This window comes from Aotus nancymaae, unplaced genomic scaffold (assembly GCF_030222135.1).
Source record: "Aotus nancymaae isolate 86718 unplaced genomic scaffold, 86718_ANA_hifiasm-v0.15.2.pri h1tg000030l, whole genome shotgun sequence".
NCBI lineage: Eukaryota > Metazoa > Chordata > Mammalia > Primates > Aotidae > Aotus > Aotus nancymaae.
Window position 1 is genome coordinate 802,203 of NW_026988443.1, and position 21,577 is coordinate 823,779.

General features: G+C 42.9%; 1 protein-coding gene across 1 annotated transcript; it reads left to right on the forward strand.

The window, feature by feature from the left end:
* Positions 1 to 241: 241 nt before the first annotated feature.
* On the forward strand, positions 242 to 11,096 carry ZNF514 (zinc finger protein 514). Its single transcript, XM_012438316.3, has 4 exons — positions 242 to 1,278; positions 5,463 to 5,589; positions 5,953 to 6,048; positions 8,445 to 11,096. The coding sequence occupies exons 1-4, from the start codon at positions 1,168 to 1,170 to the stop codon at positions 9,428 to 9,430; spliced, it is 1,320 nt and encodes a 439-aa protein (XP_012293739.1). The 5' UTR covers positions 242 to 1,167; the 3' UTR covers positions 9,431 to 11,096.
* The last annotated feature ends 10,481 nt before the right edge of the window (positions 11,097 to 21,577 follow it).

The following is a 21,577-nucleotide window of genomic DNA, read 5'->3' on the forward strand; positions in this document are numbered from 1 at the left end:
CAGCGCGCCGCTCCCGGAGCACCGGGTTTGCCGACCCTGCATGTCTGCTGGCCCCGCCGCGCCTGGTGGGGATGCCCCGTGTCCCCCAGGCGGCCCCAGCCTGCGCCCCGCCACCTAAACCCTCGGGAGGACCGCAGGGCTGTGATCGAAAGACAGAGATTTGGACCTAGTGAAAGGACACCGCTCCTTAGCCCCAGCTATGGACTCGACAGCATCAGGTTTGACTCTGGAGCGTGGGCCAAGAGCCCTCCTGGGGAGCTAGTACCGGGCCGATTATCAGGAGGACCCTAGGAAGAGGCCGGAGAATCCCGCTGAGGAGGAAGGTCGTACTGCCCTGTGGCGATATCTAACCTTCCAGACCCAGAAGGCTGAAGCAGCAGTCTCCTGGGTCTGGCAGGGATCTCTAGATGACCGTCGCAGAGGTGGAGGGGATGGACGGAAAATTGTCCCAATGGTCAGAGGAGGGAGAGGAGCGCAGGAGGGGATCTGATCTCTTCCTGCTGCGGCAAGGAGAGAGCAAGCAAACCTGAGGGAGTGGCCCTTGGCCAGGGATCAGAGAACAGTAGGGCCATTTGGAGCCTTGTCATCCACCTCCTTAATCACCTCAGTAATAAGGTTCTTCCAGCCCTTCTGGCTCAGCGATGTACAAGGTCAGCAGTGTACATGGTGGGCACCTCTTGTGAGCCCCGTCCCCCAGTAGTGTTGGGGGCAGAGCAATCCAGGTGACCCAGGAGGTTTTAAACCATTCCTAAGTTTAGAACGTCCTATCTTTCACCAGGTGGGCGTTTTAATCCGACTGTTCATCCTTCAGTGCACGTGCTCAAGGACACAAAACTGGCCGGTGGAAGAACTGGGCCTCCCACCCTTTCTTTTTTCCTTTATACCCTTGCTAATCAGTGTGGCTCCGGGACCAGCAGAGGCATTGCCCAGAAGCTCTCTAGAATTGCAGATTCTTGGGCCCCACCTGTCACACTTCACCCACCTGTAGACTGAAGTGGGCCTGTGTACACGGGCACTTCTCTCAATGTTTGAAGGCTAGAAGCTACCTCTCAGCTCCCTTTGACCCACTGATGTCCTCAGGACCACGGAGGTGACATGCAGAGCTGTGCAGGGTCTCAGGCTTGGGGAGTCTGAGAGCTGTGTGTACCAGCAGGGTCAGCTTCCCATATGGCTCCTTCTACCTTCCCAGCTTCCTCTTCTCAGGCCCCTGCTCTTCCTCCAGAGAGATTCCTGGGAGAAAAGGGAACAACCAATTCATTCCTGAAAGCCAGGCCTCAGGTGAGTTGTATTCTTAATTTTTCCTCAAATGGCTGAACCGTGGTTAGCTTTGCCTGCTTTTCACCAAAAAGTAGCCTCTTTGTTCACTAAGGGAACTCACCCAATGCCATTTCTTCAGGAGGCTGAGCCTATCCAAGTGAATAATGGCTCCCCGCCCCTGCCCGGGGTGTTCTCTTCTTGCTGTGCACCCACTCGGTTTGTTTGGACATACTCTGGCATATTTCTGGAAATGGCACTGTGGTGACCACCAGGTAATATGACAGCCCTGGCCTTGAAGGAGTGTCACACCCACATTGGGAGAGGACCCTGACACCCAGGCGGCAGCCACTAGTAACAGGATGTGCATGGTTTGATGGCAAATGGAGTGGCACAGACAGGCCTTTCCATCAGGGTTCACGAAAAGGAGAATCAGCCTGTTCTGAAGAGGTTGGGAAAGCTCGTGGGGAACTGGGGACAAGAGGGTTCTGAGGGTATGGACAGGTGGGCAGGCCATTTGAGACTGGGTCCCTGTTCAGATGTTATCTCCCTGGATTAGGGAGGAGACGCACCTTACTATTTACCGGCCGTGTGGCCTTGGACCAGTCACCTAACCTCTCTATGCATTGGTTTGCCACCTGTAACATGAAGACTATAATAATGTTAATGATGATGAAAATAATTATCATTTACAGAGAACAAAACCTGTGTCAGGAACTGTTCTCTACAATTTACATATACTAACTCATTCTGTCTCTAAAACATTCCTATAAAACGGTTACCAGTTTGAAGAATAGTAACCAAAACATGGAGAGGTAAACTGAAGAAATCAAGGCACAGAGAGAGAAAGTAACTTTTTCATGGTTATCTAGGTAGTGAGGAAGGGACCCCAGTTTCACATCCAGGCTGTCTAGCTCTGAGATCTTAACGATGCAGTCATACAACTGCCTCATATGGTTGTTAGAGTCCGCTGGAAAATGGTAACTGCCTAATCCTTGTCAGCATCAAGCATCATGGTGACTGGCCCTCAGCGGGGATTCAGATTTGGCTTTAGTGAGCTGGATGTGGAGGGCTGCAAATGGCAGCCTGCGGTATTTCCTGGCATCCGGGATGGGTGTGGGATTCAGGCTTGATGATAGACACTGATATTGAACTTTCAAGCCAACAGGAGGAAGCCCCTCCAGTAAGGAATTCTCCCAAGTAATCAGTAGAGTCATAAATAGCATTTAAATATTTTTGGCCCTGATGTACATCGTTCAGGAGGGTTCAGTGTGGTAATAACAGCCCCACATCTCAATGGTTTCCAGTTAGAAAGAGTGTCTTTCTTCTTTCTGCTGTCTTTATTAGTAGCAGACTGACTGTGACTCTGCTCCACACCCTCTTCTCTCTGGGTTTCAGGCTGAAGTGTCAACCCCGTCTGGGGTATGCTGTTCTTGTATTAGAGGGAAAGAGCAGTGTCAGAATCAGGGGATGGCTCTCTGGGCTTCAACTCAGAAGCGGCATGTGTGGCTTCTCCTTACAACCCACTGGCTGATGCAGGTCCCGTGGCCAAGCCTAATGTTAATGAAGTGGGAATTATCAGCCTCCTAGAGTAAAGATCCCAAATGGAAGGGCAGGGATTATGTTAAGCAAATAATTCATCTATCACTGTGATTTTCTTATCTGTAGATGTTCACTTCCCTCTCTCTTGCGCACAAAATGCCCCCCACGAGAATTAACCCAAGAGCCCCAGCCAGTCAGAGCATCATGATCAACGTTCTGGATGGCGCGATAGTCTGGATGGAGATCCTGTGGGTCTGGAGACCTATAAACTAAAAGGACAATTACCTGAATCCGTATGTCCAAACATTGAGCAATGGGGATAGGATGCCATGGTAAACACTCCTTTGCAGAAAGGAGAAGCATGAGAGGAACCAGTCCCAGGTCCCACAACAGTCGTGAAATTCTACTGGACAGACACTGTGAGGACCCTTGATCTTGGGAGTTGGGAAGTCTCTAGATTATGCCCTGGTTCTGCTCCCTGGGTGGAGCTCTCCAGCCTAGTGTTTTCCTTGACTGTTAGCTTTGCCCTTGGGAAGTTCCTTCCTTTTGATACCTCCTTGGTGGTATGTAAAGATGATACTGGAGAATAAGCTTTCTTGGGGGCAAAGCAGCTTTTTCATCCTGCTGGAGTAGGTTGGTAACCCAGGATTGTTTTCAGTGCAACTCTCAAAAACTTAATCAGCTTTTTATGTATTTGCTTCCAGATGGCTCCATGTGTCAGTGGTTTGACCCACAATTCCTTCTGAAATACGCCTCTTTCATTAGCCTTAATTGTGGTGCTTTTTGGATTTCGTTAGGAAGTCCATACTTTTTTCACTCTGAACAATTTACTGGGAGCCTTTTGAAATTACTGGGAGATTTACTGGGAGCTTTTTGAAGTTACTCAGAGGTTTAAACAAAAGGTTTGACAACCACATCCATGACTTGGTCCCTGATAATGGGTTGAGTTTTCATTAGCCGTTGTCATGCAGAAGCTTGTATATATTGTCTTTGGCCAGTTGGAAATGAGAATTGGTTGTTTCCAACCCTGCAAGTCCTAGCATTTCTGTACATTTCCTGTCGCCTTCCATTTTTGTTTTGCAAACCACAAACTCTTAAGCTCATTTTTTCTTGTAATATTTTGTCAAATACAGCCAATAACAGCCAACTCACACTGCTAATGTTATGTTTCCAGCCTCTTCTCATAACATCAGAAGCTCATGCTTTATTGTTCATCTTTCAAGTTATTGAAGGCAATACTTTCACCAAACAGTTCACCACCAAATTACATGGGTTGCCACCTTGCCAGTAAGCTTCCTTACTGCCTGGCCTGGAAGCCAGTGTCATCTATTTTTGGCTTTTTGTTATGGCAGAACTCCACTTTGAGTACCAGTTTTTTAATGAGTCAGTGTAGGCTAGTTATGCCATGATAACAACAGCAAACCCTCCGAGACTTGTACTATGAAAGGTTCCCTCTTGCCTGTGTTACATGATAGCTGTGGCTTTGCCCACATCTTCACTCAGATCATTTGCCATTCTCAAGGCAGACAGAAAAGGACAATTGCAGAACCCCCACTGGCTCTGAAGGCTTTTGCTCACCTGTAGTTCGTGTCTTTCACATTCAATTTGAGAAAGCGGATGACACAGCCTCACCTGGGCAGAAGTTTAATTCTTTAGGGAGGGCCAGTGGATATTTTAGACAAATAACCTATCACAAGATGTCACTATAATTTTTCATGTTTGATTATTTTGGATGATTTTTATATTATAAAATTGTTATTTCAGCTTTTCTATGTAATCTGTATCTAAATGGGATTTGATTTTTAAATACTTTGGGGTAACAGTAACAGGAATTTATAGTAGTTTCACCTATTCTGCTTTTTAGTGCATTGCCATGCAATATAAGCCAAATGGGAGGTGTTCTAATTACTGAGATTGAAGGTGACAGGATAGTTCTGGTCAGGATAGAATGATTGTGCCTTATAATAGTGACCTGGGATCCAGGGTCTCACGCTCAGCTTTATAAACTTAGGAACTGAATAATGATTAGGCTTTGAGGGAAAGGATCATGCTAGTCAAACTCACAAAACTTATTGTTTCATCATAAAGCCACTTGATTTACTTTTGCTGAACTGTGTGCTGGCAGGCAGGTGGGGGATAAATTTTCATAAGCCCCAGATTACTTGAATTGGCCTAATTGTTGCTAAAATCATAGGTTACAAGTTTCAAAGATACTTTATTAGAAGACTGTTGATCCTTGTGCATTTGAGAATGCAAAACATATTCATCTGTTAATTCTAATTGATTCCAAATAAATGTAACTAGATTGAGAATAAAACCTTTGACAAATGAGGAAATGTATTATGTTTACCACCACCTAAGAAGAACGTCTCCATAGGCCTGATTCACCTGAGACCATGATTATATGTCCTAGCAGTTTCACATTGATAGGCATACAAGTGGACACTGGGTGGGATACCAGGTAGTAAGGATGATACAATCCCTGGAGCAGCTTAAAATATTTTTGAGATAACAAAACCCACAAGTCTGTGGGCACTGGGATAGCTGCTGGGCACTCAGAATCCCTTCTTGCACATCCTGAGGTTCTCCTTAGCTACCTGCCTGCTCTTCTCCTGAGGGCTATGAGGGTGCTCTTTCAGGGAACCGGAGTGTCTTCTGTGTTTCAGGACCTGATGACATTTGACGATGTGGCTGTGGAATTCACCCAGTGGGAGTGGGGGCAGCTGAACCCTGCTCAGAAGGACCTCTACAGGGAGGTGATGCTGGAGAACTTCAGGAACCTGACCCTCCTGGGTGAGCACAAGGCCTCCAAAGCCCCAGGCCTTCCCAGCAGGTCTTCTTGATTTCCTTGGTGTTTAAGAGCCAGGGGTATCTGGGCCGGCTGGCTGAGTTTTACCTTGGGTCTCCTTGGGAAGCCTAGAATCAGACATTTACATTCTCTTTGGGGCCCAGTGATACGGTATTTCTGTTCCTAGTTCTAGGAAATGTCCTGCTACATATGGAGTTGAAATAGGAAGTTACCTGGCTGTGTTCCTGACTTTTCACAATGCCTATTCTCTGGAGGCTTTCCATACCTACAGCATTTCTGAAGATGAATATCCAAAGACTTGGCCACTGGCACACACAACCAAAATCCTTTTCTTTGTCTACCGTCAGGCCTTCTGGTATCCAAACCATATATGATCTGCCAGTTGGAGGAAGGGGGCGAGCCCTTCATGGTGAATACAGAAATCTCAGTAGGAGCCCACTCAGGTGAGTGAGTGAGTGAGTGAGTGAGTGAGGGCATTGCATATGATAAGACCCAGCTGGGGTGGGAGGTAGCCCTGAGCTTTTGATCAGGGAGCTGTCCTTCCAGAAGATGAGATCACTTGCCAGGAGACTTCAACTCTGGTGTGTTGAATTTTGTAATTATTTCTGATGTCAGAAGAGGAGATGTTCATTTTCTTTTCTAGTTTTTATCCTTTGTTTGGTACCCGTCTCTGCCCGTGCCTTCTGGGTTATTGGTGCTATGCAGCATCACTAGATGTCTCACAGTCAATGTTAGATGGATCAGCAATCATATAGGGCCAGGTAATCCTGGATCAGCAGAATTAAGGGAGTTAGTGAGGGATCAAACAGAGCAGTTGAGCACCCCAGAAATCAAGGGGTTACAGGCAAGGACAGACAGAGGATGTCAGGAAGATCCAGGTAAGGACACTTCAAGCTTGATTAAGCTGAACTTCAGCAAAAGTGGTTCCAGGAACAAAGACTCCTCCTTGACAGCTGTTGACAGCATCCCTTTGAGACCGTTGATTCTTAGGCGACTTGAGAGTACCTGGTAGGCTATGTGCCTTGGAGTGGAATTCTTGACTCGAAGCTCTCCTGACTGCCATGTGTAACCCAAGCACACTGGAGGCATGTGACAGTCTATGTCAGTTCATTTCCATGAGCCAGAATCTTACCCCTTGGCCAGAGTTGAAGCTCAAGAAAGTGGTGCTAAATTCCTGAGAGGATAGGCTGGGCTTTATGATAGGAACCTAGGTTATGGCAGAGAGGGAAGATGCTTATTTCCTCTGTACTGGTACTTACTTGATCTTTTTCCTTCCAAAATGAGATCAAGGGTCTGACATCTGGATCTAGTAATCTGTTTATTTAACAGTGGTGTATAAGCATGGCTATGTTTCAGAATGTCCCAGGAAGCTTGTTAAACATTCAGGTTCCCGGGAGCCACATAAGACCGTTGACTCAGAATCTCTCTGAGGACTGGCCTCTGGGACCACTGGTTAGGCATCAGTAGTGATTTCCTTCTAAAGTGTGTTATTATTGTATTAATTTTCCACTGTGGCTGAAACAGAGTAGCACAAACTTGATGGCTTTAAACAACACAAACTCATTATGTCGTAGTTCATAGGTCAGAAGTCTGGCATGTGTATCACATGGTTCCACCCAAGATGTCCACAGGGCTGTGTATCTTTCTGGAGTGTCCAGGCACCTTTTTTCTTTTCATTTGGGTTGCCGGCAGAACCAATACCTTGCAGTTGTAAAACCGAGGTCCTTGTTTTCTTGCTGGCAATAAACAGATGGGTGTTCCCAGCTTCTAGAGACTGCCAGATTACTTGGCTGAAAGTGCCCCTCCTCCATCTTCAAAGCCAGCAAAGGTTTACACATCCTTCTGCCCAGCCAGGAAATGCTCTCTCATTTTAAGCACTTATGATTAGATTTGGCCTATTTAAATAATCCAGGATAATCTTCCCATCTTGAGGTCTAGTCCCTTAACTACATCTGCAAAGTCCCTTTTGCCATGTAAGGTTAACTCTTTCACAGGTTCTGGGGGTTAGGGCATGGGCATCTTTAGGGGAGAATTACTCTTCCTGTCATAATTATGTACACATATTATATGTATATGTGCATAATACATAACATAGGATGTGCACTAAGGTGTTAAGGGAATACTTCATGGAGGACATGAGCTTGTTCCTGAAAGGTATGCAAAGTCTTAAAGAAAGAGGGTGGTGAGAGGGGGTGTGGATATATGGGAAACAGGAAGGCAGCCAGTTTCTGTCCTAAAGGCACTTCCTGAAAAAGAAGACAAGACATGGTAAAGTATTATAGAGCTAGAGTAAAAGATTAAGGATTTATCCTTAATAATGCTTTCCAAAGGCACTGGAGAGCCTTTGGAAGATTAAGACTGGGAAGAAACGTAAGGAAATGGGCATTTGGAAAAGAAGAAAGTGAAGGGTTTCAGGAAACCTGGAGATAGGAAGACTGGGCAGAAGTCTGTTACAATTTTATAGAGAATATAGAGTCCATACCTGGGTGACTTACAATCCTATACTTGGTTTATTGATTTTTGTCCTCATCCCTTAAACTTAGTCTGTTTCCCTTGTCACTCTTCCTACCTTCCTGTCATCTTTAGTCTTTGGACTTACCTTGTGTACTGAAATCTAAACACAGATCTCTCAGATTTTCTTAATCTGAAGTCATCTACTCATCATTTGTTCTTGATATAAAACCATTTTCAGACATAAGCAGTTATTGAAAAAATCTGTATATCCCCTTTAGGTATTATTTTAAAGCTTAATTTTTTAATGTTCATTATAGGAGCTTGCTTTCTCTTGGCACATAGGACAGGTATTACTACAATGTCTTTTTTGTTTTTTTTTTAACAGACTGGGAGAGAAGGTCTAAATCCAAGGAATCAATGCCAAGTCAGGGAATTTCCAAAGAAGAATTATTCCAGGTAGCATCAGTGGAAAAACATATTCCAGATGAGCTGCAGTTCTCGAAGTTGAAAGCAGCCTGTGGTTGTGATGGCCAGGTAGAGATGCAGCAGATAAAACAGGAGACACACCTGAAACAGATGTCAACCACTCACAAATCTGCTACCATCCTTAGCAGAAATTATGAATGGAATGGATTTGGGAGAAGCTTAGGTTTAAGATCAGTCCTTGTTAACCAACACAGAGTTTTCATGGGAGAAGGATCTTATAAATGTGATACAGAATTTGGACAGACTTCAGGGGGAAATAACCCTCAGAGAACCCATCCAGAGAAGAAATCTTGTAAATGTAATGAATGTGGGAAGTCCTTTCACTTTCAGTCAGAACTTAGGCGCCATCAGCGATGTCATACTGGAGAAAAGCCCTATGAATGCAGTGAATGTGGAAGAGCCTTTGGTCATATTTCATCCCTTATTAAACATCAAAGAACTCATACTGGAGAAAAGCCCTATGAATGCAGTGAATGTGGGAGAGCCTTCAGCCAGAGTTCATCTCTTGTTCTGCATTATAGATTTCACACTGGAGAGAAACCCTACAAATGTAATGAATGTGGACGAGCCTTTGGTCACACTTCGTCCCTTATTAAGCATCAGAGGACTCATACCGGAGAAAAGCCCTATGAATGCAGGGAATGTGGGAGAACCTTCAGCCAGAGCTCATCACTCATTGTGCATTATAGATTTCATACTGGAGAGAAACCTTACAAATGTAATAAATGTGGGAGAGCCTTCAGCCAGAGTTCATCTCTCACTCAACATTACAGATTTCACACTGGAGAGAAACCCTACAAATGTAATGAGTGTGGAAGGGTCTTTGCTCATACTGCATCTCTTATTAAACATCAGAGAAGTCATGCTGGAAAAAAACTCCTATGAATTCAGTGAATATAGAAGGGCTTTCAGCTGGAGTGCAGTCATCACCAGTACTTAGAGAATTCATATCAGAGAGAGATCCTAAAGATGTCATGTATATGAGAAGACCACATCTTGTTCCACATCAGGCACTAATTACTAAAGAGAATCCTATCAATGTCAAGAGACGGTGGGCTTCAGCCATATCCCTTCTCTTACCACACATGGGAGAATCCATACTAGTGAAAAACGATGTGAGTGTATTGAATGCAGGAAGGCTTTGATCAGAGGATGCACATTATACAACATCAGACAGCTGACACTGGAGACTACCCTTATTAATGCAGTGAGTACGGCAAGCCTTGAGTTAGATGTTGATTCTTTAAGAAAATCAGATAACTTGTACTGGAGAGAAATTCTGCAAGTGTGGTAAGTATGGTAAAATCTTCAATTGTATTTATTCCTTTACTAAGCATCAAGAACGCATACTAGAAAGAAGCCCTATGAAAGCAGAAAATAGAGGAAGGCCTTCAGTCAGAGCTCATTCCTTATTAAGCATCAGAAAATTCATACTTGAGAAAAACCTATGAATGTGGACAATGTGGGAGAGCCTTCAGCCAAACCTCATTGCTTTATAAACCCCATAGAACTCTCCATACTAGCTAGAAACTCTGGTAATGTGATGAGTGTAGGAAAGGCTTTGGTGGATGTTCCACTTTTTTGCACATTAGAAAATATCCCAGTTTCACTAAATTTGAAGCATGTGCTAGAGCAATGCTTCAAATTTAGTGAAACTGGGAAAACCCACTATTATAGTTCAAGCCTCAGTTTACACCTCAAAGAGAAACCCTGGGAACATGATGAATCTGTGGAAAATTCCTTTCCAACTTGAGATATATAAAACTAGAGCTGAAAAGAAGGTGAGAAATCACCTTGTCTGGTGATTTTCTGCCTGGTGGGGCCATTTGTATAACCACACTTGTGCATTGCCTCCTCATGCTGTTACTGATGGGGCAGGGTGTCATGCATGGGTATAGAGGATAGAGGCTGAGAAAGGTAGACAGCTACCCATGATCTAGCCCAGTCATATTTTAGAGTGAATGAAACTGATATTCAGAAAGCGACATGCTTTGGCCTGTTGTTCTAACTGGACTGGGCCTCTTTCCTGTGGTTCACAACTGTAGTATGGAGATTAATAGACTGAACCTTTCCTGTACAACACCTCCATGCACTTCTACGGTAACACGTTACCTTTCTTTATGAGGCAATGGAGTGGTCTAGGATTGAGCAAAAAACAATTTTCATTGCATCTTTATGCTAATAGATTTGGAATTTTTGAAATTAAATGAAACTTTGTTTAAACGTTAAAATTACTACATTATGGGTATTATACACGATCAAAATTTCAAAAACATGATTCTAAGTGAAAGACGGCAGATGCCAGATACCACATATTTTATAGTATCATTTTAGGAAATGTCCAGAAATGGCAGATCTTCAGAAACAAAGCAACTGCAAATGTTACAAGAAATCTTTTTGGGGTTACGAGAATGTTCTAAAACTAGATGGTGGTGATGGTTGAACGATTTGGAACTTCACTAAAATCATTGAATTGTTCACTTTAAATGGGTGCATTTTATGGTAAATTATACTTCAATAAAATTATTTTTAAAAATCAAATTTACAGATATACCAACCATTGCTAAACATATGTTTCATTTGTTTGTTATTTCAAGCTATCTGTGCATTTTTGGTATCCCTTTTTCTTTTTCTTTTTTTTTTTTTTGAGATGGATTTTCGCTCTTGTTGCCCAGGCTGGAGTACAATGGTGCAATCTTGGCTCAAAGCAACCTCCACCTCCTGGGTTCAAGAAATTCTCCTGCCTCAGCCTCCCTAGTAGCTGGGATTACAGGTGCCTGTCACCACGCCTAGCTAATTTTTTTGTATTTTTAGTAGAGACGGGATTTCACTATGTTGGCCAGGCTGGTCTCAAACTCCTTACCTCAGGTGATCCACGTGCCTCAGCCTCCCAAAGTGCTGGGATTACAGGTGTGAGCCACTGCCACTTTTCATTTTCTGTAATAATTACCTTACATTTACTGGGTCTCAGAACCTTGTCAGGCTTTTTAAAATTCCTGCTGTGTTGGCTTTGTAACTCAAGTGGAGAAACTTAGACCAGGAGCTGGTATAGACCAAAGGATACTTGCCTAATAAGGATCAGCTTATACCGAGGGAAGTCCTTCAAGTATTTAAAGTCTAGATGAGCAAGTTGAGCCTGGAATTCAGGGAACCAGCTCAAAGTGGGTCCATGCAGACAGGCTGGGTCTAAAAGTCCACAAGTTTGGCCAGGGCAGATAGGATGCGCAGGAGGCATCTGGATCTGGAAGTGCCTGAACAGCTGAGGTCAAGATGCCGGTTGTGGAGCCTAAAAATCATACCGAAATTTCTTCCCAAACTGCCAAGGTTTCCAGGAGCAGAAGTAGTAAATATTTTTTTGCTCCATCCCTCCCTTTTTTCCCAGTGCCCTTTTCTGTACTTACTGAGATCACTTTATACCTAGACACCTGTCACAGTTTTGTAACTGGTATTTGTCTAAAATCTGTCTCTTCCTCTCATGTATCCTTGCCATGTTAACCATACTCATCAGTTTGAACCCAGTGCCCTGCCCTCCAAAAATCCTTTGCACTGCCTATAAGATAAATCCTAACCCTAGTGTTTGGTATATAATGCCCTCTTCAGGCTGCCCCAACCTCCTGCTGCTCCTGACAGGAGCCTCCATTGCACACAAATGCTCTTTGCCTTCCCTCAGACATGCCTCTCCACTTTTCAGCCTGTAAACCTTTACCTCAGCTGTTCCATCGGCCTGGGGCACTTTCTCCACCTACCTAAAACCTATATAATCAGTCAGAAACCTGTGTAAATTTCCCTTCCTTCCTTAGGGAGGTGTTCTCTTGAAAACTGATATGAAGTCTGATCTTACTGTTTGCAATATAAAAATATTTACTGTTTACATAATTTTTTTTAAAATGGAAGATATCTGGACTTCTGGTAAATCTTGTCACTGTCTTGATCTATTTAAATTTTTTTTTTAATCATTTTATCACTTTCGTATTTCTGGAACCAGATGACAACAGAAAAAGTCCAATGGTAAAATATTTGAAGAGATTTTTTTTCTGAGACAAATAGGAGTGACCTGTAGGCACAGTTGACCAGCATTTGCATTAAAACAGAGACCCTAAGGCTGACAAAAACAGAGTCTTTGTAGCAATAACAACATGACAGAAAGTCCTGAGAGAAAGCAAATTGTTTTACCCCAAATAGATTTATTTTAAGTCTGATAAGAAACAAGTCTGATACAGCCCCAGGAGATCCTGAGAACATGTGCCCGAGGTAGCTCTTGTTAGGAGCAGCAGGAGGTTGGGGCAGCCCTGAAGAGGGCATTATATACCAAACACGGGAGTGAGGATTTATCTTATAGGCAGTGCAAAGGATTTTTGGAGGGCAGGACACTGGGTTCAAACTGATGAGTGTTTAACATGGCAAGGATACATGAGAGAAAGAGACAGTTGTGCTGTCAGGGTACAGCTTGGTTTCAGACATTTTTACATTTTACAGGAATGTAAGACAACAGTCAATACATGTAAGATTTACATTGGTTTGACAGAGAAAGGCAAGACAACTTGAAGCTGGTGGGGAAGGGGTGGAGACAGGGAGGGCCTTCCAGGTTATAGGTAGATTCAAAGATTTTCTGATTGGCAGTTGGTTTATTCAAAGACCTGGAATCAATAGAAGGGAATGTCTGGGTTAAGATAAGGTATTGTGGAGACCAAGGTTCTTACTATGTGATGAAGCTTGAGTGTAGCAGGCTTCAGAGAGAATAGATTGTAAATGTTTCTTATCAGACTTAAGAGAAATTTATTTTGGGGTAAAGTACTTAGATTTCTCTCAGGGCCTGTTATCTGTCACGTTATCTTACTGCTACAAAGAACCTGTTTTCGTTAGTTTTAAGGTCTCTGTTTTAATATAATGCTGGCCTGTGCCTGAATTCCAAAGAGAGGACGGTATAATGAAGTATGTCTGACCACCCATTACCATCATGGCCTGAACTAGTGTTTCGGGTTTACTTTAGAATGTCCTTGGCCAAGAGGAAGGGTCCATTCAGCTGATTGTGGGGCTTAGAATTTTATTTTTGATTTACACAGACTATCAGCTGCTTCAGATCACATCTCATGCTTCTCTTGTGTTGTCCAGTTTCCTCAGCACTTCCGTCTGACTTCATGTTTTTGTACTAGATGAAAAGCCTTCTTTCTAGAAAACTACCAATTAAATATTTCTTTAGTAAAATATAATATTGCTTACTGTAGTTATTTTTCAAATTCAAATATAGATTAGCACTGTTCCATCTTTTAGGAATAGGCTGGTGTGTGTGTGTGTGTGTGTGTGTGTGTGTGTGTGTGTGAGAGAGAGAGAGAGAGAATGTGTGTGCTTACATAGAAATTCAGTGTTATTTTGTAGCACTATGATGACTTCTGACACCAGTTACCCAGAGTTAAGCCAAATTTTATGTTAGGACACAGTAGCTCACAAGACTGCCCTCACTTCAGACACCAGACACAAATTTGGGAGTTCCCAGGATACCTTCACTTATATCCAGTTGGCTACAAATTCAGGAATTCCCACCACCTCTGCAGGTTGATAACTTTCTAGAATGAATATCAGAACTCAAAAGAGTACTATGTTTATGATGACAATTCTATCCCTTAGGAAATTCCAATGATTTATAGGTTATTTCCCAGGAAACAAGGACAAAGGCCTGCCAAGTTCTATTTTATTTTATATTTTTGAGACGGAGTTTCACTCTTGTTGCCCAGGCTGGAGTACAATGGCGCAATCTCAGTTCACCACAACCTCCACCTCCGAGGTTTGAGTGATTCTTCTGCTGCAGCCTCCCAAGTAGCTGGGATTACAGGAATGCACCACCATACCCAGCTAATTTTGTATTTTTAGCAGAGACGGGTTTTCTCCATGTTGGTCAGGCTGATCTTGAACTCCCGACCTCAGATGATCTGATCCCAGCACTGGCCTCCCAAAGTGCTGGGATTACAAGCATGAGCCACTGAAGCCAGCCCAAGTTCTTTATTACACAATGACACACCCTCAAACAAATCAATATGAAAACAATTCCATTATTCAAATAAGTCGCAAACACTAGGACTGCCAAGGGCTTCCCTTTTGATCATTCTCTTTGTTGAGAAAGATTGACCAATTCAGGGAAGGCAAGAGATCCAGATCTTCACCACTTGGGGGTTATTCAGTTGTCTCCGTAGTAAACTGTACCAGAATATCCTCTTGATCTTTTTGTTGTTGTGTCATTATGACAATCACCTGGTAAGAGAGCAGCTGTACAGAAGCATTGTGTAAAGAAGTTTCTTCATTGTGTTGATGCTCTTTACCATTTGGTATGTTTTTGGAGTGGCTGGTACTGGTTGTTCCTTTCTATGTTTAGTGCTTCTTTCAGGAGCTCTTGTAAGACAGGCCTGGTGGTGACAAAATCTTTGAGCAATTGCTTGTTTGCAAAGGATTTTATTTCTCCTTAGCTTATGAAGCTTAGTTTGGCTGGATATGAAATTCTAGGTTGGAAGTTCTTTTCTTTCTTTAAGGATGTTGAATATTGGCTCCCACTCTCTTCTGGCTTGTAGGGTTTCTGCTGAGAGATCCGCTGTAAGTCTGATGGGCTTCCCTCTGTGGGTAACCCGACCTTTCTCTCTGGCTGCCCTTAGCATTTTTTCCTTCATTTCAACCCTGGTGAATCTGACGACTATGTGCCTTGGGGTTGCTCTTCTTGAGGAATACCTTTGTGGTGTTCTTTGTATTTCCTGGACTTGAATATTGGCCTGCCTTGCTAGGTTGGGGAAGTTCTCCTAGATAATATCCTGAAGAGCGTTTTCCAGCTTGGATTCATTCTCTCCGTCACATTCAGGTACACCTATCAAACGTTGATTAGGTCTTTTCACATAATCCCATATTTCTTGGTGGCTTTGTTCATTTCTTTTTACCCTTTTTTCTTTAATCTTGCTTTCTCATTTCATTTCATTGAGTTGATCTTCAATCTCTGATATCCTTTCTTCTGCTTGATTGATTCAGCTATTAAAACTTGTGTATGCTTCACAAAGTTCCCATGTTGTGTTTTTCAGTTCCATCAATTCATTTATATTCTTCTCTAAGTTGTTTATTTTCATTAGCATTTCGTCAAACCTTTTATCAAGGTTCTTAGTTTCTTTGTATTGGGTTAGAACATGTTCTTTTAGCTCAGAGAAGTTTGTTATTACCCACTTTCTGAAGCCTGTTTCTGTCAATTCATCAGACTCATTCTCCACCAGCCTTGTTCCCTTGCTGGTGAGGAGTTGTGATCCTTGTAGGAGGAGAGGTGTTCTGGTTTTGGGTGTTTTCATCCTTTTTGCGCTGCTTTCTTCCCATCTTTGTGGATTTATCTACCTGTGGTCTTTGTAGTTGGTGACTTTCAGATGGGGTCTCTGAGTGGATGTCCTTTTTCTTGATGATAAAGTTATTTCTTTCTGTTTTTTAGTTTTCCTTCTAACAGTCAGGCCTCTCTGCTGTAGGACTGCTGGAGGTCCACTCCAGACCCTGCTTTCCTGGGGATCACCTGCAGTGGCTGCAGAACAGTAAGGGTTGCTGCCAGTTTCTTCTTCTGTTATCTTTGTCCCAGAAGGATACTCACCAGATGTCAGCTTGAGCTCTCCTTTATGAGGTGTCTCTTTGGATATACAGGGGTCAGGGAGCTGCTTGAGGAGACAGTCTGACCCTTATAGGAGCTCAAGTGCTGAGCTGTGAACTCTGTTATTCTGTTCAGAGCTGCTGGGCAGGTACGTTTAAGTCTGCTGCATTGGAACTCGTAACCACCTTTTTTTCCCAGGTGCTCTGTCCTGGGAAGTGGGGGCTTTATTTACAAGTTCTTGACATGCTGCTGCCTTTTTTTCAGAGATGCCCTCCCAGCGAGTAGGTAGTCTAGTCACAGCCTGCCAGCAGAGGTGTTGCTGAGCTGCCATGGGTTCTGCCCACCTGCTGTGTGAACTTTCTTGTGGTTTTGTTTATAGAGGTATAGTTAGAACTGCCTCGGTAATGGTGGTGTGCCTCAGTAATGGTAGACTGTCTCTGTAATGGTGGACTGACTCAGTAATGGCGGATCACCTCAGTAATGGCAGACTGCCTTAGTAATGGCAGACTGCCTTGGTAGTGGTGGACGGCCTCAGTAATGGCAGACACCCTTCCCCCCACTAAGCTGGACCATCCCAGCTCCAGCTGTGCTGGCTGCAAAACTCTCAATCCAGAGCGTTTCTGATTGCTGGTCTTTGTGGGGGTGGGACCTCCTGAGCCAGATTACCTGGCTCCCTGTTTCAGTCCCCTTTTTTTTCACTTGAATGGGTGACTCTGTCTCCCAGGCGTTCCAGGTGTCAGTTGAAATGGCACCCAGATTCGTGTGAGTTTTTGTGTGGAGACCTGCTGTGCTGGACTGAAACAGCCATGCTGGAGACTTGTGGCATTTTTCCACCCAGGAATCTCCTGGTCTGTGGGCAGTAAAAATTTATTTGGAAATGTGGTGATCATTCACCCTCTGCTTTCTTGCTGGGAGCTGCACTCCAGAGCTGTTCCTATTCAGCCATCTTGGGTCATCTCCCAATGGGTTTATATAGTAAGTGAAATAAGTTCTGCCATCTCAGAAGATTTTACCTCAAGTAGGGGACTATATTCTGAAGAGAACTTAAATTAGTAATAGCTTATCCTGCTTAATAACCTCAGGTTCAGTTTTAAGGTATCATCCATTATAAACAACAACACAAATATTAGGCCATGGTTCTTACAGAGTCTCTAATGAATCTGAATGAGGTGCAGAAAGTTCCATAACTTTTTGTTAAGTAAGACAATTGTGAGGTTCCCCTCCCCTTTTTTTTCTGTTAGGAGCAGGAAAATGGCAGGATTCAGAGTGCTGCAGTGGTGAACAGAGGTGCCACAGGGAGAGAATAATAGAGTACTGTATGGCAGGCATGGTGGCTCATGCTTGAAATCCTAGCACTTTGAGAGGCAGAGGTGGGTGGATCACCTGAGGTCAGGAGTTCAAGACCAGCCTGGCCAACATGGTGAAAACCCATTTCTACTAAAAATACAAAAATTAGCCAGGCATGTTGGTGCATGCCTGTAATCCTGGTTACTTGGGAGGCTGAGGCAGGAGAATCACTTGAATCTGGGAGGCAAAGGTTGCAGTGAGCCAAGTTCATACCACTGCACTCCAACCTGGGCAACAGAGTGAGACTCCATTTCAAAAAGAAAGAAAAGGTATATTGTAAATTTGTAAATGTTTAATTAGTTGGTTGAACATGAAAAACTATTTCTATTCATATATAGAAAATGCTAAGAAATCCATTAAAACCCTTTTAGAGTAAATGAGTTTAGCAGTGTTGTTGGATACAAGATCAATACACAAAAACGAGCGCTTTTATCCATGTGTGGTGAATAATGCAAAAATGAAATTAAGAAAACAATTCCAGACCAGATGTGATGGGTCACACTTGTAATCCCAGCAAGTTAGGGGGCCGAGGCAGGAGGATTGCTTAAACCCAGGGGTTTTAGACCAGTCTGGGCAACACAGTGAGACCCTGTCTCTACAAAAAAATACAAAAATGAGCCAGGCATGGTGGTGTGGGCCTGTAGTCCCAGTTACTTGGGAAGCTGAGGTAGGAGGATTGCTTAAGCCCAGAAGGTTGAGGCTGCAATGAGCCATGATCATGCCACTGTACTCCAGCCTGGGTAATAAAGCATGACCCTGTCTCAAAAAAAAAAAAAAAAAAGAGAGAGAGAGAGAGAAAGAAAATACAAGGCATCAAAAAGTATAAATTTAACAAAAGAAGTGGCAAAACTCATATTCTGAAAGCTACAAGGCACTGTTGAAAGAAATTAAGGAAGATAAAAAATCCCACATTCATGGATTGGAAGACTTACTATTGTTAAGATAATAATACTACCCAAATTGATCTACAGATTCAAGGCAATCGCTGTAAGAATCCCAGCTATATTATTTGTAGAAATTGAAAAGTTGAGTCTAATATTTATATGAAATTGCAAGGGATCTAGAATAGCCAAAACAATCTTGAAAAAAATAATAAAATAGGACTCACACTTGCTAATTTCAAAACTTACCATAAAGCAACAGTAGTCAAGATAGCACGGAACTGGTAAAAGTATGGACATACAGACCAACAGAATAGAATTTAGAGCTCAGAAATAAACCTATGTGTCTACGGTTAACTAGTTTACAACAAGAGTGCCAAGACCATTTAATGGGGAAGGAATAGTCTTTTCCACAAATGGTACTGGGACACCTGTACAGCCACATGCAAAAACTGGACTCTTAACCTAACCCAATATACAAAATAAATGCAAAATGCATCAAAGACCTAAATGTAAGAGCTAAAATGGTAAAACTCTTAGAAGAAAACAGGGATAAATTTCATGACCTCAGATTTGGCAATGGGTTCTTAAGTTAGTGGCTGCTTTAAGCTAGGGTGGCAGACTGGCATTCAGGGGAGAAACAGCTAAAGGGTATGGGGTTTATTTTTGTAGTAATAATAAATGTTCTAAAACTGACTCTGGTGATGGGTACACAGCCCTGTGAATATACTAAAAACCACTGAGTTTTACATTTTAAATGAGTGAATTGTATGGTATGTGAAATATATCAAAATGTAGCTCTTATAAAAGGGGATGAGGTCAGCCCTAGGGAACTGGGGAGCCTTAACCATGACCTGAGCTGCCTATATCTGGTTCTCCTGAACACTGGTGGTGAGTGCTTCCAGGGAAACACCTGGGAGAGAGGCTTTAAAAAGTGGTTTGAATAACCAGTGTGCAGAAATAGGGGTGATCCCTAAGACTGAGGCCTAATTTGCTGGACTTGTTTGAGCAAATGAGTAAGGGTGATGAGATGTGGCTGGATATCCAGGGACCACCAGAGAGAACCTTTGTAAAAATCACAAAGCTTATAATTTTTGAGAGGCTATCAACTCCCAGTATAAAAATTTGGCCAATATTCTTGGTAGGGGAAAAGATTTTTAGTCCTTGGTTTAAGATATCCATTCTCATGGTCAGCTGAACTTCTTTGAGTTCATATACTTATTACATTAAAATTTATATTTGGAAATAACTGTAGAGTCTCATGCAGTTGTGAGAAATAATACACAGAAATCCCATGTACCCTTCACCTAGTTTTCCCAATGGTAACACTTTGCAAAACAATAGCAATATAACAACCAGCATACTGGCATTGATACAGTTAAGATACAGAATGCAGTCATTCCTCAATATCCCTGAGGGATTGATTCCAGGACCCCTATAGATACCAAACCTGAGACTGCTCAAGTCTCCGATACAAAATGACATATAATAGTATTTTCATATAACCCATGCACATCCTCCTGTATACTTTATCTCTAGATGACCTGTAACACCTACTACAATGTAAATGCTGTGTAAGTAGTTGTTATACTGTATTGCCTAGGAAATAATGACAAGAAAGAAGTCGTCCATGTTTAGCACAGATACAACCATCCTTTATTTTCTGAATATTTTTTATCTTGTTTGGTTGAATCCACAGATAAGGAACCCATTCATATGGAGGGCCAGCTGTACTTCCATTACCACAAAGATTCATGTTGCCCTTGTATAGCCACATCTCTTCCCTCTTGCCCTACCCTCTTCCTAACTCTTGACAACCACTCATCCGGTCTCCATTTCTATAACTTTGTCATTTCAAGAATATTATGTAAATTAAGCCATAAAGTATATGACCTTTTGAAATTGACCTTTTTCTTTTTCTTTTTAAGACAGGGTCTTGCTCTGTTGCCCAGGCTGGAGTGCAGTGGTGCTGTCACAGCTCACTACAGCATCAACCTCCTGGGCTCAAGTGATTCTCCCACCTCAGCCACTCAGAGTGCTGGTACTGCAGGTATGAGCCACCATGCCTGGCTAAGATCAGCTTTTTGCATTCAGCATACTTCTCTGGAGAGTCACCCAAATTGTGTGTATTGATGACGTATTCCTTTTTATTGTTGAGTAGCAATCTATGACATGGATTTACCAGATTGTGTTTAACCATTCATCCATTGAAAGATGCATGGGTTGTTTCCAGTTTGAGGGCTACTACTAAAAAGCTGCCATGAACTTTCATAAACTGGTTTTTTTGTGTAAATAGAAGTTTCCATTTCTCTGAGATAAATTTTCAGGGATGCAATTGCTAGAGGTAGTAGGGTTGGTGCATGTTTAGCATTTTTTTTCCCCCGAGACGGAGTCTCACTCTGTTGCCCAGGCTGGAGTGCAGTGGTATGATCTCAGCTCACTGCAACCTTCGCCTCCCAGGTTCAAGCAATTCTCCTGCCTCAACCTCCTGAGTAGCGGGGATTACAGGACCCTGCCACCACATCCAGCTAATTTTTGTGTTTTTAGTAGAGATGGGGTTTCACCATGTTGGCCAGGCTGGTCTTCAACTACTGACCTCGTGATTCACCTGCCTCAGCCTCCCAAAATGCTGGGATTACAGGCGTGAGCCATCGCGCCCAGCCTGCATGTTTAGGTTTTTAAGAAACTGCCAAAATGTTTTCCAGTATGGCGGTACCATTTTATATCCCCACCAGCAATGTATGAGTGATCTCGTTTCTTACATCCACATCAGTTAATGGTGTTGGCACTATTTTTTACTTCAGCCATTTTCATAGGTGTGTAGGGATATATCATCGTGGGTTTGATTTGCATTTCCCTAATGGTTAATGTGGTGGGACATCTCTTCACGTACCTCTTTGCCTTCTGTACATCTTTTTTAGTGAAATGTCTTTTCCTCATTTTCAATCAAATTGCTTGTTATTTTACTGTTGAGTTTTGAGAATTCTTTATAAATTCTAGATACTAGTGTTTTGTCAGATATGTGGCTTGCAGATATTTTCTTCCAGTCTGTAGCTTGTTGTTTAATTCTCCTCTCTCTCTCTTTTTTTTTCTTTTTCCGAGATGGAGAGTCTCGCTCTGTCACCCAGGCTGGAGTGCAGTGGTATGATTTTGGCTCACTGCAACATCCGCCTCCTTGGTTCAAGTAATTTTCCTGCCTCAGTCTCC